Source organism: Ranitomeya variabilis, chromosome 3 (assembly GCF_051348905.1).
Source record: "Ranitomeya variabilis isolate aRanVar5 chromosome 3, aRanVar5.hap1, whole genome shotgun sequence".
NCBI lineage: Eukaryota > Metazoa > Chordata > Amphibia > Anura > Dendrobatidae > Ranitomeya > Ranitomeya variabilis.
The window spans coordinates 549,443,046-549,460,461 of record NC_135234.1 but is presented as its reverse complement, the minus strand read 5'-3'; the positions used below and the strand labels follow the sequence as shown (position 1 = coordinate 549,460,461).

At 41.3% G+C, this 17,416-nt stretch overlaps 1 protein-coding gene across 2 annotated transcripts in view; it reads left to right on the top strand.

Annotated features, from left to right (window-relative positions):
• CLDN10 (claudin 10) overlaps nucleotides 1-17,416 on the top strand; it is a 34,031-nt gene that overhangs the window by 6,317 nt on the left and 10,298 nt on the right. The window contains exons 2-4 of one of the 2 annotated variants that reach the window (XM_077297163.1): nucleotides 312-473; nucleotides 3,311-3,392; nucleotides 13,002-13,109. In XM_077297163.1, coding sequence (XP_077153278.1) covers nucleotides 312-473; nucleotides 3,311-3,392; nucleotides 13,002-13,109 — 352 coding nt within the window. The remainder of the gene's footprint in view (nucleotides 1-311; nucleotides 474-3,310; nucleotides 3,393-13,001; nucleotides 13,110-17,416) is intronic. The other variant, XM_077297164.1, reaches the window with a different exon arrangement.

The following is a 17,416-nucleotide window of genomic DNA, read 5'->3' as shown; positions in this document are numbered from 1 at the left end:
AGCTGTGGGCCCACTATACTGTGTACAGGGGAGCTGTGACCCCATTATACTGTGTGTAGGGGAACTGTGGAGAAATCATAATGTGTTTTTCTTTTAAGACAAAGAATGTTAACATATGAGTTGTTTTTTTCTAAACTAAAATCTCAGTATTCAAGTTAAATTGCTGTGTCAGCACTTTGAGATAAGAGTAAGTTTTGGGTTGCAGTTTGTGCAATCCATCTCTAAATAGTTCACCATCACTGCTCTACAGCTTGGGAGGTCATGAGCATTTTTCATACCCTGTATTTTTTAATTTTGCTTCTAACCTCCAGGATTCCTGCAAGCCTGTAGGGCTCTCATGATTTCAGCCATATGCTTGGGATTCTTCGGTACACTGTTAGCTTTTGTTGGCATGAAATGTACAAGGATAGGAGGTGCCGACCAAATGAAAGCTAAAGTCGCCTGTTTGTCTGGAATACTATTCATACTATCAGGTAATGACGTTTGTAGTTCGAAGACTATATGGATCCTGAAGTTATTTCTCTATAGATACTAAGCATTGGAAACAGGCATTGATATGATGATGACATGTTTACATAATCTTCCCAGCAAAACTATATATCTATGTACCTATACAATATGTCACAAAAGTATATGGACACCACTCCAGATTATTGAGTTCAGGAGCGACAGCCACATCCATTGCAAACAAATGCACAAAATCACACATACAGCCATGACTATAAATGTGACAATTTCATAAAATGTCGTCTTTCACAAATACATATATATACATAGTATAAGTATCTAGGAGTAACAAGCTCACAAACCATGCAAATTCAGTGCTGAAAGACACACATAAAAATTACCAAAAAATGGACAGCTCCTGCTGTTGACGGTCTCATAAATTTAATGCCACTTACACCTTTTAGGATTAATTTTTAAAGATGATAACGCTGTTTAAAGGGAAAGAACACCTTCAAATATGTTCTAACATATGAATGAGAGTATCAAAAGATACCCCTGGTTAGAGTCTGTGATGTATCCACAATATGCTGTAGGAAATGGAAAAAGGATAAAACATTATAATAAATTACAAATGCCATGGTGCTAAATACAGATTCACAGACCTTTATTTCTTGTGATCAGTGGGAGTCTTGGTTTATGGGACCACAACGATACAATACTGCTCATTGTTATATCTGAAGATAATTTAAAATTATTCAATGTAACTATATTAAATGAAAATCTAAAATTGTGCAAACATTTCTCTCTTTCTGTTTCTCAACCAATAAGAATTTAGATTTGTTATGGATGATGATAGGAAAATAGTCAATAAATGTTTGCTATCTGTATGGGTAGTGACAGTCAGGTAGCACAAGCGGTATATGCCAAAAATAGCTATGCAGAGATGACACCAACAGGGCTTAGAAATTCATTGTATTTTTTAAACACCAATTTTCCTTGTAGACAAGAGGTAGCAGTAGGAAAGAACACCCACCATTATAATAGAATAGGATGTTGCTGTATATATGACCATAATACCTAAGAGAATACAGTATATGTTAAATTAAGTCTAATTACAATGAACTTTTAATCAGCAGTTTGGCATATGCTAATGAGTTAGGATTAATTTTGCCAGGATATCGTTGCAGAATTCAATATTTTATCGGATATCACTGGGACCTATGTTATACTATGGGGCAGTGCTGAGATGTGTTTTTTTTTTCTCATGCTGATTCGACATGAGAAAAAAAATTGCAGCATGCTCTGAGTGGCTCCGAAAGTCAGACCATGTGCACGTATACAAGTCAATGGTTGCGTTTAAAACATTGGACTGTACTCGAATGTCATCCAAGTGCAGTTGATTTATGCATACACAGACAATGAAGAAGATGGAGAAATTAAGTTCTCCATCTTCACTGCATCTGTGCTCTCGAATGAGAGAATAGGATCACAGTAAATTGACACTTTGATAAAACTTAGACAGAGTTTAAGCCGAGTGTCATTTACATAATCAATCTGATTCTCTTGCATGAATGTCACGCACTGATCAGACAGTGCACGGCGAAACAGATGTAAAGGGAAGCACTGGCACTACACTGGCTCCCTAGCATCCCAAGATGGGTTCTTTCACCCCATGAGGCGATCATGTTCCTATCCTATCTTTCCCTAAGCACAGCCCCAGTTGGCTAGTGCATGGGGCAGCAGGAACACTAGTTCTGCTCTCAGATAAAGGCACTAAAGGGAAACAGACAAGGGTAAAAGGAACAGCACTCAACATGCTCCCATGCTACTTAAAAGTATAATGTAAGGGTAAGGCAAAACAAAAAAGAGATATAGGAAAGGAAGACACCAAACAAACTTCTATATAGCATCTCCAGAGACAACTCCTAGATGACTTCTCTATCCTCAGCTCACACCTCCAAGCAGAGACCAAAATTAAGCAAGCTATCACTGGCAACTACCTAAGCTAAGAGGTGAGTACTTATACCAGAGGGGAGTGGAGAAATCAGAACAGCTGAGATAACTCAGGACAGAAACTTTAGGAGACAAACAGAACTGCTTAACCCTTACAGCACAAGAAAAAGGGAAATCTGCACAGCTAACTGGAAAGCAAAGTACATCCAACTAGTGCAGGTGTGCATGTAGCCAAACGCTGCGATCTTCTGACCCTTGAAATAGAGTAGACCACTCTCTGCCATGGTACCCATGCAACAATGAAAGAATCATCGCTCGTGTGACACCTGCCTTAGGGAGATGATATCCTTGTGGACTAGTCCTGGCTCATTTGCATATTCTGACCTACAGATTAAAAAGACTTTATAAGAATACAGCTATAATCTGGGATAAATTATGTTATTGTGGTAATTTGCGATAGTGAGGTGACTTGACAAGTTCCCTTTCAACACAAATATGTTCATAAGGCCAAGTTCATATGACCATTGTTATTCAATGGGGCAGTGTAGACGAACTATTTTTTTCATTGACTGAACCCGTGTTTGAAAAAAAATCACATTACGCTCTAGTTTCATCCTTGTGTCAGATGAGAATCACCCATTCAAGTGTATGTGTTCCCCAAAAAAAATCATATGCTGTATGGTGTCAGAGTGTAGCATCTGATTTTTATATGGATTTATTGCAATTCTGAAAATAGTAAACTGTAAATGGTCTTGTAAATAGCTGCTGTAAAAAACATATTGCATATGAACTGCATACGGATGACAAGTGACAGAAAAATAGTCGGAGTTTTCTGGATGAAACTCTGACAATTTATTTATATGTTCATGTGAATTTAGCCTTAATATGTTTGTCTTGTGATGTTTTTTAGGTATAAGCTCCCTGGCTGGTTGCTCCCTTTATGCGCATAAAACTACAGTGGAATTTTTTGACCCTACACATGTAACAGCAAAGTAAGTTTTCTTTAATCATAACATCTGTTACAAATGTATAATTCTCATGTATAACAGGAGCCAGTTTGAGACTCAGCAGATTATAGCAATATGTCCTTGGCTCCGTTCAAGTAACCAGCGTGGATACCAGCCAAATCGGGGCAAAGTGGACTCATCAAGACATCGGCTTCAGAGAAAATGGGACAAATATTCTTACTATGGAGACTGTTATACTGAAGCGATGCGCCTTTCCCACTATAATGTGAAGCCGATGTATAGAAAACGGCTTAGTTCCACTTTGTATATTTATTTATTTACCGTTTTTTATTATGAGCTGTATTTTTGATGGGTCCCCAATTGTCCTGTATTGGTAGTAGCTATGAGTAGTGGATGTGGAGGGAGTAGCTTTTATACCTATATTGTGCATCTTAGTATCTTCCCTCATCGGTGGCCGTGCGCATCGCGCTGTGACTCGTCCTGTCCCTGTGTGGACCGGCGTCTCAGGGCCCGGTGTGTGCGCTCCGGGCATTTTTTTGCCCTGGGCGTGCGCACCTGGTCTGACGCTGGGTTTCACTGCCGGGACCTGCCGGACACAGTGCGTATGTGCCGATGGCGCCACTGTGATTGGCTGCTGTGTACCATGTGACCGGGGCCAAGGGCTATTTTAAGGTCCTGTTAGGCAGTATATGGTTATCCCCCTGAGGAAGTGGCACTGGTGGCCACGAAACGTGCGTTGGGGACCATCGCCCGACCGCCCCCTCCTACCTCTGTGTAGTGGTAAGTCCTAGCACCCTCTTTCGACCACCATACTTAATGGCATTACTATAGAATCCCACTGTTTTGGGGTGACCTTGGTTGGATAGTGTAGGTGCTTTTCCTTATGCATACCATTACAAGGGTATTTACATCTGGGGGAGCGGGGGGATGGGCGCTTTTCCAGCATTCCTGGGACATTCATCCTGTGCTCTAGTCATTAAATAATGTAATGTTTTGATATATATTTTTGTACTATTTATGGCAATTAAAGTTTGTTTTATAAATCATTGCTCTGAATTTTTCTCCTTTTGGCATCATCTGTTACAAATGTATAATTCTCATGTATAACAGGAGCCAGTTTGAGACTCAGCAGATTATAGCATGGCTGGGACAAGGGGTAGTCACCTGCCTAGGGGGCTACATCCTGCCTCCCTGAGGGGGGGGGGCACATTGATGGAAAAATAAAACAACTGTATTTTATTTTGCGGACTATAGTACAGCTGTAGCTGTGGGGGGTGAACCGGCAGCGGAGCGGAGCAGGATCACAGAAGACAGGAGCCTGCTGCTGCAGGCTAACACTTGTACCCACTATTAATGAACATGAATAATCACTGCTCCCAACACCCATAATCCTTTCCACCTCTTTGCAGTGGACTCAGCACGGAGAGTTGGGCAGGACTATGGGAGTGGGGAGCAGTGAATATTCATTTCCTTTAACCCCTTAACCCCCAAGGGTGGTTTGCATGTTAATGACCGGGCCAATTTTTACAATTCTGACCACTGTCCCTTTATGAGGTTATAACTCTGGAACGCTTGCATGGATCCCAGTGATTCTGACAATGTTTTCTCGTGACATATTGTACTTCATGTTAGTGGTAAAATTTTCTTGACATTACTTGCATTTATTTGTGAAAAAAATGTAAACTTGTCAAAAATTTTGAAAATTTCGCAATTTTCCAACTTTGAATTTTTATGCCCTTAAATCACAGAGATATGTCACACTAAATACTTAATAAGTAACATTTCCCATATGTCTACTTTACATCAGCACAATTTTGGAACCAACATTTTTTTGTTAGGGAGTTATAAGGGTTAAAAGTTGACAGCAATTTCTCATTTTTACAACAGCATTTTTTTTTTTTAGGGACCACATCTCATTTGAAGTCACTTTGAGAGGTCTATATGACAGAAAATACCCAAGTGTGACACCATTCTAAAAATTGCACCCCTCAAGGTGCTCAAAACCATATTCAAGAAGTTTATTAACCCTTCAGGTATTTCACAGGAATTTTTGGAATGTTTAAAAAAATGAGTATTTAACTTTTTTTCACAAAAAAATTACTTCAGATCCAATTTGCTTTATTTTACCAAGGAAAACAGGAGAAATTGGACCCCAAAGTTGTTGTACAATTTGTCCTGAGTATGCTGATACCCCATATGTGGGGGTAAACCACTGTTTGGGCGCATGGCAGGGCTCGGAAGGGAAGGAGCACCGTTTTACTTTTTCAATGCAGAATTGGATGGAATTGAGATCGGACGTCATGTTGCGTTTGCAGAGCCCCTGGTGTGCCTAAACAGTGGAAACCTCCCAATTCTAGCTCCAACCCTAATCCCAACCCTAACCACACCCCTAGCACCAACACACCCCTAACCCTAAACCCAACCCTAACTATAACCCTAACCAGAACATGACTCTAACCCTAATCCCAACCCTAACCACACCCCTAACTCCAACACACCCCTAACCCTAATCCCAACCATAACCCTAACCACACCCCTAACCCTAATCCCAACCGTAAATGTAATCCAAACCCTAACTCTAACTTTAGCCCCAACCCTAACTTTAGCCAACCCTAACCCTAACTTCAGCCTCAACCCTAACTTTAACCCTAACCCTAATGGGAAAATAGAAAGAAATACATTTTTTTATTTTATTATTTTTCCCTAACTAAGGCGGTGATAATGGGGGGTTTGATTTACTATTTATAGCAGGTTTTTATGTTTGGCAGCTGTCACACACTAAAAGATGCTTTTTATTGCAAAAAATGTTTTTTGCGTTACCACATTTTGAGAGCTATAATTTTTCCATATTTTGGTCCACAGAGTCATGTGAGGTCTTGTGTTTTGCGGAACGAGTTGACGTTTTTATTGGTACCATTTTTGGGCTCATGACATTTTTTGATCACTTTTTATTCCGATTTTTGTTAGGCAGAATGAACAAACACCAGCAATTCATGAATTTCTTTTGGGGGGGGGCGTTTATACCGTTCCGCCTTTGGTAAAATTGATAAAGCAGTTTTATTCTTCAGGTCAGTACGATTACAGCAATGCCTCATTTATATCATTTTTTTATGTTTTGGCGCTTTTATACAATAAAAACTATTTTATAGAAAAAATAATTATTTTTGAATCTCTTTATTCTGAGGGCTATAGCTTTATTTTTTCGCTGATGGAGCTGTATGTTGGCTTGTTTTTTGAGGGATAAGATGACGTTTTCAGCGGGAGCATGTTTATTTATATCCGTCTTTTTGATCGCGTGTTATCCCCATTTTTGTTCGGCGGTATGATGATAAAGCATTATTTTTGGCTCGTTTTTTATTCATTTTTTTGACGGTGTTCACTGAAGGGGTTAACTAGTGGGACAGTTTTATAGGTCGGGTCGTTATGGACGCGGCGATACTAAATATGTGTACTTTTTTTTGTTTTTTTTATTTACATAAAGAAATGCATTTATTGGAACAATATTTTTTTTTTCTTTATTTAGGATATTTTTTTTAAGACATGTTAATATTTATTTTTTTACTTTTTCACTTTGTCCCAGGGTGGGACATCATTGTATAGTGTCAGATCGTTATAAAGCTCTCAGCAGGCGCTTGCAAGCTACCTCCCTGCAGGACCCAGTAGGACCCCCCGCGGCCATCTTGGATCTGGGGTCTGAAGCGAGGAGGAGTTTGGAGTGTGACTATTTGAGGTTGTGGACAGGTGTATTTTATACTGATAACAAGTTCAAACAGGTGCCATTACTACAGGTAATGAGTGGGCAACAGAGGAGCCTTTTAAAAAGGAGCTACAGGTCTGTGAGAGCTAGAAATCTTGCATGTTTTTAGGTGACCAAATACTTATTTTCCACCATAATTTGCAAAATAAATATTGTTAAATTAGGCAAGGTGATTTTCTGGATTTGTTTTCTCATTTTGACTCTCATAGTTGTGGTCTACCTATGATGTCAATCACAGGCCTCTCTCATTTTTTTTTATGTGGGAGAACTTGCACAATTGGTGGCTGACTAAATACTTTTTTTCCCACTGTAATCTAAGTTGGTGAAGTGAGAAAAATATTGGCATATATTAAATTTATAGGATAAAATAACTACAAATTGGCATGTGCATATAACATAGTAACATAGTTAGCAAGGCAGAAAAAAGACATTTGTCCATCCAGTTCAGCCTATATTCCATCAGAATAAATCTCCAGATCTACGTCCTTCTAAAGAACATAATAACTGTAAGATACAATATTGTTATGCTCCAGGAAGGCATCCAGTCCTCGCTTCAACCCCTTGACTGAGTTCGCCATCTCCACCTCCTCAGGCAAGGAATTCCAGATTCTCACTGCCCTAACAGTAAAGAATCCTCTTCTATGTTGGTGGAAAAACCTTCTCTCCTCCAGATGCAGAGAATGCCCCCTTGTGACAGTCACCATCCTTGGTATAAACAGATCCTGGGAGACATATTTGTATTGCCCCCTTATATACTTATACATGGTTATTAGATCGCCCCTCAGTCATCTTTTTTCTAGACTAAATAATCCTAATTTTGCTAATCTCTCTAGGTATTGTAGTTTCCCCATCCCCTTTATTAATTTTGATGCCATCCTTTGTACTTGCTCTAGTTCCATTATATCCTTCCTGAGCACTGGTGCCCAAAACTGTACACAGTACTCCATGTGCGGTCTAACCAGGGATTTGTACAGAGGCAGTATAATGCTCTCATTATGTGTATCCAGACCTCTTTTAATGCACACCATGATCCTGTTTGCCTTGGCAACTGCTGCCTGGCACTGGCATCTCCAGGTAAGTTTATTATTAACTAGGATCCCCAAGTCCTTCTCCATGTCAGATTTACCCAGTGGTTTCCCGTTCAGTGTGTAATGGTGATATTGATTCCTTCTTCCCATGTGTATAACTTTACATTTATCATTGTTAAACCGCATCTGCTACCTTTTGGCCCAAGTTTCCAACTTATCCAGATCCAACTGTAGCAGAATACTATCTTCTCTTGTATTGACTGCTTTACATAGTTTTGTATCATCTGCAAATATTGATATTTTTCTGTGTAAACGTTCTACCAGATCGTTAATAAATATGTTGAAGAGAATAGGTCCCAACACCGACCCCTGTGGTACCCCACTGGTCACAGCGACCCAGTTAGTTAATATACCATTTATAACCACCCTCTAAGCGAGTTACTTACCTAATTGCACATATTTCCCCCAGACCCAGCATTCTCATTTCATGTAATAACCTCTTGTGTGGCACGGTATGAAAGCTTTGTAAAAATCAAGATATAACACGTCCAATGACTCACCTTGGTCCAGTCTATAGCCTACCGTTTCATAAAAATTGATTAGTTTGGTTTTACAGGAGCGATTCCTCATAAACCCATGCTGATATTGAGTTAAAGTTATTCTCATCCAGAATAACATCCCTCAGAAACCCTTCAAATATTTTACCAACAATGGAGGTTAGACTTACTGGCCTATCATTTCCAGATTCACTTTTAGAGCCCTTTTTGAATATTGGTACCACATTTGCTCTGCGCCAGTCCTCTGGAACAGATCTCGTCGCTATAGAGTCCCTAAATATAAGAAATAATAGTTTGTCTATTACATTACTTAGTTCTCTTAGTACTCGTGGATGTATGTCATCTGGGCCCGGATATTTAACTATTTTAATCTTATTTAGCTGGTTTCGCACCTCTTCTTGGGTTAGAGTGGTGACCCTTAATATGGGGTTTTCTTTGTCTCTTGGCATTTCACCTAGCATTTTACTTTCCACCATGAATACCGTGGAGAAGAACGTGTTTAATATATTAGCTTTTTCCTCATCATCTACAACCATTCTTTCCTCACAATTTTTTAAGGGGCATACACTTTCACTTTTGATTCTTTTGCTGTTGATATAGTTGAAGAACCTTTTGGGATTAGTTTTACTCTCCTTAGCAATGTGCTTCTCTATTTCCTTTTTGTCAGCTTTAATTAGTTTTTTAGATAAAGTGTTTTTCTCCCTATCGTTTTTTAGAGCTTCAACGGTGCCATCCTGCTTTAGTAGTTTAAATGCTTTCTTTTTACTTATTTGTTTGGCCACATTGGGTTTTTCCTATTTCTTGTCCTTTTATTCCCACAAGGTATAAACCACTTACAGTGCCTATTTAGGATGTTCTTAAACATTTCCTATTTATTATCTGTATTCTTATTTCTGAGGACATTGTCCCAGTCAACCAGATTAAGGTTATCTCTAAGCTGGTCAAACTTTGCCTTCCTAAAGTTCAACATTTTTGTGAATCCCTGACAAGTCCCCCTAGCGAAAGACAAGTGAAACTGTACAATATTGTTGTTGCTATTTCCTAGATGCCCAACGACCTGCAGATTTGTTATTCTGTCGGGTCTATTAGATAGTATTAGGTCGAAAAGTGCTGCTCCTCTGGTTGGATTTTACACCAGTTGTGAAAGATAATTTTTCTTGGTTATTAGCAGTAATCTGTTGCCTTTATGGGTTTCCAAGGTCTCTGTTTCCCAGTTAATATCGGGGTAGTTAAAGTACCTCATAAGGACCTCATTATGGGTTGCAGCTTCATCTATCTGCCTTAGTAGTAGACTTTCCACGATTTCTGTTATATTTGGGGGTTTGTAACAGACACCAATGAGACTTTTGTTACTATTTTCCCCTCCATGTATTTTAACCCATATGGACTCGACATCCTCATTCCGTTCGCTAATATCCTCCCTTAAAGTGGACTTTAGACAAGACTTTACATAAAGACATACACTCACCGGCCACTTTATTAGGTACACCATGCTAGTAACGGGTTGGACCCCCTTTTGCCTTCAGAACTGCCTCAATTCTTCGTGGCATAGATTCAACAAGGTGCTGGAAGCATTCCTCAGAGATTTTGGTCCATATTGACATGATGGCATCACACAGTTGCCGCAGATTTGTCGGCTGCACATCCCAAAGATGCTCCATACAAGGCAGGATGGATCCATGCTTTCATGTTGTTTACGCCAAATTCTGACCCTACCATCCGAATGTCGCAGCAGAAATCGAGACTCATCAGACCATGCAACGTTTTTCCAATCTTCTACTGTCCAATTTCTATGAGCTTGTACAAATAGTAGCCTCAGTTTCCTGTTCTTAGCTGAAAGGAGTGGTACCCGGTGTGGTCTTCTGCTGCTGTAGCCCATCTGCCTCAAAGTTCGACGCACTGTGCGTTCAGAGATGCTCTTAGGCCTACCTTGGTTGTAACGGGTGGCGATTTGAGTCACTGTTGCCTTTCTATCAGCTCGAACCAGTCTGCCCATTCTCCTCTGACCTCTGGCATCAACAAGGCATTTCCGCCCACAGAACTGCCGCTCACTGGATTTTTTTTCTTTTTCGGACCATTCTCTGTAAACCCTAGAGATGGTTGTGCGTGAAAATCCCAGTAGATCAGCAGTTTCTGAAATACTCAGACCAGCCCTTCTGGCACCAACAACCATGCCACGTTCAAAGGCACTCAAATCACCTTTCTTCCCCATACTGATGCTCGGTTTGAACTGCAGGAGATTGTCTTGACCATGTCTACATGCCTAAATGCACTGAGTTGCCGCCATGTGATTGGCTGATTAGAAATTAAGTGTTAACAAGAAGTTGGACAGGTGTACCTAATAAAGTGGCCAGTGAGTGTATGTATTCACCCCTTTTGCTATGAAGCCCTAAACAGTGCTCAGTTAAAGGAAGTCCACTTGTCTGCAATCTAAGGGTACCATCTCACAGTGGCACTTTTGTCGCTACGACGGTACGATCCGTGACGTTCCAGCGATATCCATACGATATCGCTGTGTCTGACACGCAGCAGCGATCAGGGACCCTGCTGAGAATCGTACGTCGTAGCAGATCGTCTGGAACTTTATTTCGTCGCTGGATCTCCCGCTGTCATCGTTGGATCGGTGTGTGTGACACCGATCCAGCGATGCGTTCGCTTGTAACCAGGGTAAACATCGGGTTACTAAGCGCAGGGCCGCGCTTAGTAACCCGATGTTTACCCTGGTTACCATCGTAAATGTAAAAAAAAAAAAAACGTACATACTGTACTCACATTCCGGTGTCCGTCAGGTCCCTAGCCGTCTGCTTCCCGCACTGACTGACTGCCGGCCAGAAAGTAAAAGCACAGCACAGCGGTGACGTCACCGCTGTGCTCTGCTTTCACTTTACGGCCGGCACTCAGTCAGTGCGGGAAGCAGACGGCGAGGGACCTGACGGACACCGGAATGTGAGTATGTACGGTTTGTTTTTTTTACATTTACGATGGTAACCAGGGTAAACATCGGGTTACTAAGCGCGGCCCTGCGCTTAGTAACCCGATGTTTACCCTGGTTACCCGGGGACTTCGGCATCGTTGGTCGCTGGAGAGCTGTCTGTGTGACAGCTCCCCAGCGACCACACGACTTACCAACGATCACGGCCAGGTCGTATCGCTGGTCGTGATCGTTGGTAAATCGTTTTGTGTAACGGTACCCTAAGGGTACCGTCACACTAAGCAACGTCGCAGCGATATAGCCAGCGATCTGTGACGTTGCAGCGTCCTAGGTAGCGATATCGCTGTATTTGACACGCAGCAGCGATCTGGATCCCGCTGTGAAATTGCTGGTCGCTGCTAGAAGGTCTGAACTTTATTTGGTCGCTAGGTCGCCGTGTATCGCCGTGTTTGACATAAAAGGAGCGACGCCAGCAGCGACAGCGACGAGGATAGAGAGGCGTGTTTTATTAAAAAAGGAGACGCCCTCATCCGCGACGACCTGAGAGGCAACAGCAAAATCTATTGATGATGGCTCGGCGTTAATATGTGTCAGTGACGTCGTGTCACTGTGAACGCTGAAAGGCGCAACGGGACGATAACGCTTGCAAATATACAAGTTCTGCATCGCTGCAGAGTCGCGGTTTATATTACAGGACGCCGACGCGTCACATCCTGGGGGTCTCAGCCTATCTGGCTACACTACAACGCCCCTTTGGGTGTGTCAAGTCAATACACTCTGGCTGTTTGACATGGAGCGAGCAACCAGCGACAGCGATAAATTGGTTGCCGCTACGTCACTGGATCGCTCCTGCATCGCTCTGGCGTTGGTGTGTTTGACGTCTCTACAGCGACCTAAACAGCGACGCTCCAGCAATCTCGTTTCAGTCGCATCGCTGGCTATATCGCTGCGACGTTGCTTAGTGTGACGGTACCTTAAGTGTCTCAGGGTCTGTCAGTATATACAGTACACACCTTTTCTGAAAGGCCACAGAGGCTGTAACAAGGTTAAGCAAGAGAAACAACTAACCAAACAACACCATGAAGACCAAGGAGATTTGCAAACAAGTCAAGGACAAAGGATGTTGAGAAGTACAAGTCAGGGTTGGTTATAAAAAATATCCTAATCTCTGATGATTCCCTGGAGCACCATTAAATCCATTATCATCAAATGGAAAGAACATGGTACCACAACAAACCTACCAAGAGTATACACCCAACAGGATGGATGCCAAAGGCCCCTACTACATATTAAAATGTACTTCATATATTACCATAAATATCTCAGATTGTCTGTGACATACATATCATTTAATTGCAGGTATGAGCTTGGGACAGCACTGTTTATTGGGTGGACCGGATCTGTTCTCTGCTTGGTGGGAGGATTTATATTTTGCTGCACAACATCAGCCCAACACATTGTTTTAAGGTAATGCAGAAGTACTTTTATTTGTTATACTCTTCAAAGAAAAGTTGGCCATAGAAGTAAAGATAGCCATTAATAATCTAGTTCTAGAAACAATCAGCTCTATCAATCGGGGTACATCATTCTTCACATTTTTGTCAGCCAATAATGACAATACTTTGGAGTTAGTGTTTAGAAATGTTCAAAATACTTCCAGATGAATGGAACGCCACAATAAAAATTATCTTATACTGGGAAAACTATTAATTTAATGAGAAGTCTGTATTCAATTATGCCACTTGTACGACAAGGTTCAAATAACATTTTTTTTACATTGGATGTGTAAAAAAAAATCTTCTTGTGCTGAGATATCTTATAAATGTGCCCCTGTTGTGTGCTGTGTAATGGCTGCGTCTGACTACGCAGGAACATCTGTTGTTTTTTTAACTACAAAAAGATGCCAGTACGGTGTAGAAATGTGTTGTCCAATAAAATGATTTTAGCTCACAGAAAGAATCAAATGTAATCCCATTCTGTCCTGTCTGTATACTCTTTTGTTTCCTTCCCTGGCCAGGAGCTGTGATATGTTCAGACCATGTTCTTTTCCAAGATTATCTCAGCACAGGAACATTTTTTTAACACAACCAATTATGAAATTTTATTTTTATTCCAAGATATATGGATTAAAATATACTTTCTTGTGGGACAACTTTAGCTATCACCTTAGAGATATTTTAAATGATCCTTTTTGGAACGAGCGAATCTCTTAAAGATGGCGGACTTTCCAAAACATTTTGATTTAATTCAGTCTGTACCTACTTATCTGAGACCAGGGAATGTCAAGCATATTGACCCGTTGTTTTGGGGTTATACATTGAGCGATCACAGATCTAATGTGGGTTTATGTGTACACTAACAACCCAGCATGAAAAGAGGAATCTACTTCCCTCAAATATTAATACTGTACATATTTTAGCAGCCAAACTGCACCACATCCAGCATGAATCAGATCCTAACTGCGTGATCTTGACTGATATCAGCAGTGATATTAGGGTTTCCAGTAGTTATACTGATCGATTCTTAACTGTAAGAGATTATCAGACTTCTGGTAGACTAATGTGAAACACAGATTTTCACTTTACATAATACTGACATAATATATGCGGGTGATCAAAAACATGTTTGATTCTTTGTCAATTTTAAACATTTTGAGCTATATTTTTTCAAGGGATCCCCCACCTAATGGATATTAATTGTCACAAATAAGAGCTAGAATTTATTTTACTCTCGGTTACACTCACAAATACCGTAAATGATAATAATCTCCCTTTTCTGGCCGAAATATCCCAACTCTATCATCTTTAGAGGAACAACGGTGTTTATTATTGCACTAGATGGTGGCCCGATTCTAACGCATCAGGTATTCTAGAATATGTATAGTAGTATATAGCACAGTCCACGCAGTATGTAACACAGCCCACGTAGTATATAACACAGGCCACGTAGCATATAACACAGGCCACATAGTATATAGCACAGCCACGTAGTATATTGCCCAGCCACGTAGTATATTGCACAGCCACATAGTATATTGCAAAGCCACGTAGTATATAGCATAGCCACATAGTATATAGCACAGCCACGTAATATATAGCACAGCGACGTAGTATATAACACAGCCACGTAGTATATAGCACAGCCACGTAGTATATAACATAGCCCACGTAGTGTATAGCACAGCCCACGTAGTATATAGCACAGAGACGTAGTATATAACACAGGCCACGCAGTATATAACACAGCCCATGCAGTATATAACACAGACACGTAGTATATTACACAGCCACATAGTATATAGTACAGGCCACGTAATATATAGCACAGAGACGTAGTATATAACACAGGTCACGCAGTATATAACACAGCCCATGCAGTATATAACACAGCCACGTAGTATATTGCACAGCTACATAGTATATAGCACATCCCATGTAGTATATAGCACAGAGACATAGTATAGAACACAGGCCACGCAGTATATAACACAGCCCACGTAGTATATAGCAATGTGGGCACCATATCCCTGTTAAAAAAAGACTTAACATAAAAAATAGTTATATACTCACCTTCTGTCGGCCCCCGGATCCAGCCCAGGCATTTCGCGATGCTCCTCGTGACGCTCCGGTCCCAAGAATGCATTGCGGCAATAACACGTGATGATGCAGCGGTCTCGCGAGACCGCTACGTCATCATCTCGCGAGACCGCTACGTGATCTCCGGTCATTGCCAAAATGCATTCTTGGGACCGGAGCGTCGCCAGGAGCGGGAGAAGTGCCGGAAGGTGAGAATATAATGATTTTTTATTTTTTTTTAACATTAGACCTTTTTACTATTGATGCTGCATAGACAGCATCAATAGTAAAAAGTTGGTCACACAGGGTTAATAGCAGAGTTAACAGACTGTGTTACACCGCGTTATGCCGCGGTGTAACGTAGTCCATTTAACGGACTGCTAAACCGCTATGGGGGCACTGACTGGGGAGTAGGGAGGGGGCACTGACTGGAGGGGAGTAGGGAAGGGCGACTTCGCGGCTGGACTGTGCCCGTTGCTGATTGGTTCGCGGACGGACGGCCGCAACCAATCAGAAACGCGGGATTTTGGTTACAGACAAACAGACGGAAGTACCTCTTAAGACGATTATATACAGTAGATAGATTGCACTTTGGGGGTGATGCAATAATTATACACTTAGTCACATTTTTTTTTATCATGGAATAATTATTTCAAAGTATTTACAATAAAGTACAATTCACTGAATGACACCAAAATAGTAAAAATCTGTTAGTCGCTCTTATATCTACAGCTGCAAGAAAAACAATCAAACAGATTTTCTAACACTGTACATATCATCTTAGATAAACTCTTATCTATTCCGAATTGATTGGTTAGAAGCATCATTATGAAAAGAGTTACACTTTATTTCAATTCTGGGAGAAATGTATTAATCATGTACAAACGCAAAACCAACACAAACAGAAGCTCTGATTCAGCCTTACTACTTGGTTTCAGAAGCAACTGTACGTGCCGTGATGCAGTGACCCCTGTTACAGGTAGGGGGCACTGCATGGTCTCCTCAGAATATGCACGGAGACGTATTGAGGCCATGAGAATGCATGGCAGCAGCAGATATAACTGTGATGAGTCAATGTCCGGCATGGTTGTAAATGGACGGTATGTGTCGCAGAGGGGGTCTGCGCTGTAAGCCTGAAGTAAGGTTGTTCAGGGACCTGCAGTCCCACAAGTGTTTGTGTAGTTTATAAGGGAGGCTAACAGGGCTAGTTGGAGAGCTGTGCGGGTCTGACTAACCACACACACCTCCCACCTGTGGGAGTGGGTACTGTGATATAATGTGACTGAGGTCTGGTCACATGGTTGGTGGGTCAGGTCCTGGAAGACTTGTGTTGGACAGTCCAAGGTGTGGACATCCTGAGTAGCACACTGAGAGGCCGTGGATCTGGATGGCCTCTGTGTTGGATGGTCCTGGAAGTAGGACCGGAGTCCTGAAAAGCACATGGTGAAGCCATAGTCCTGCAGAGTCTGTGAAGGCACTGTGTTGTTGAAGCTACCATTCCTTCTGTGGGTCTGAACTGTTGGGTGGCCTGGTGAGCAAGGCATCGTCCGGGACGGTGATCCCAGTAAGGCAGTTTCCCCAGGAGAGAAGACTGACAGGAAGTCAGCGTGTGTAGCAGAGCTCTTGGAAGGTAACCCAGAGTATGGGGGACTGTGTGCACTGACAGGGGGTCAGTTAATGAACTGTGTGGTCACTCATGGTAACTGGATGAAATGAGATCCAGCGTATGCAGAGACTGCAACCTAATGTCGTGTGTCATGGAGTGCTATGGACTAGGTGGAAGGTCTGTGATGTGTAACATGGCCTATAGTGGTTTATGCTGAGTGTATAATAAACCACATGGACTGTTTTAAGTAAGAAAACTTGACTTTGTGCCTTCATCCCGTTGTCAAGCGAGTATTCCCCAACCTGTTAGTGATCGCAGCATCACAGTGCACACAATGTCTTTTTTAGATTGATTCTACTCAAAAATCTGCCTTAGAAAGAGCTAAACACTCAACAAAATGAACATATAGATTTCTATGTAAATACGACCTGCTGTTCTTATGTTCAGATTTTTGAGTGTCTTTTAACCGCTTCATATTTCCATAGACATCAAGCAGTTAAAAGTGAGTTGACCATTCTTCAGACATTTTCCTCTCTAATGATGCTCTATACTTTAAAATATAAAACCTACATGAAACAAAATGAGCATAAACC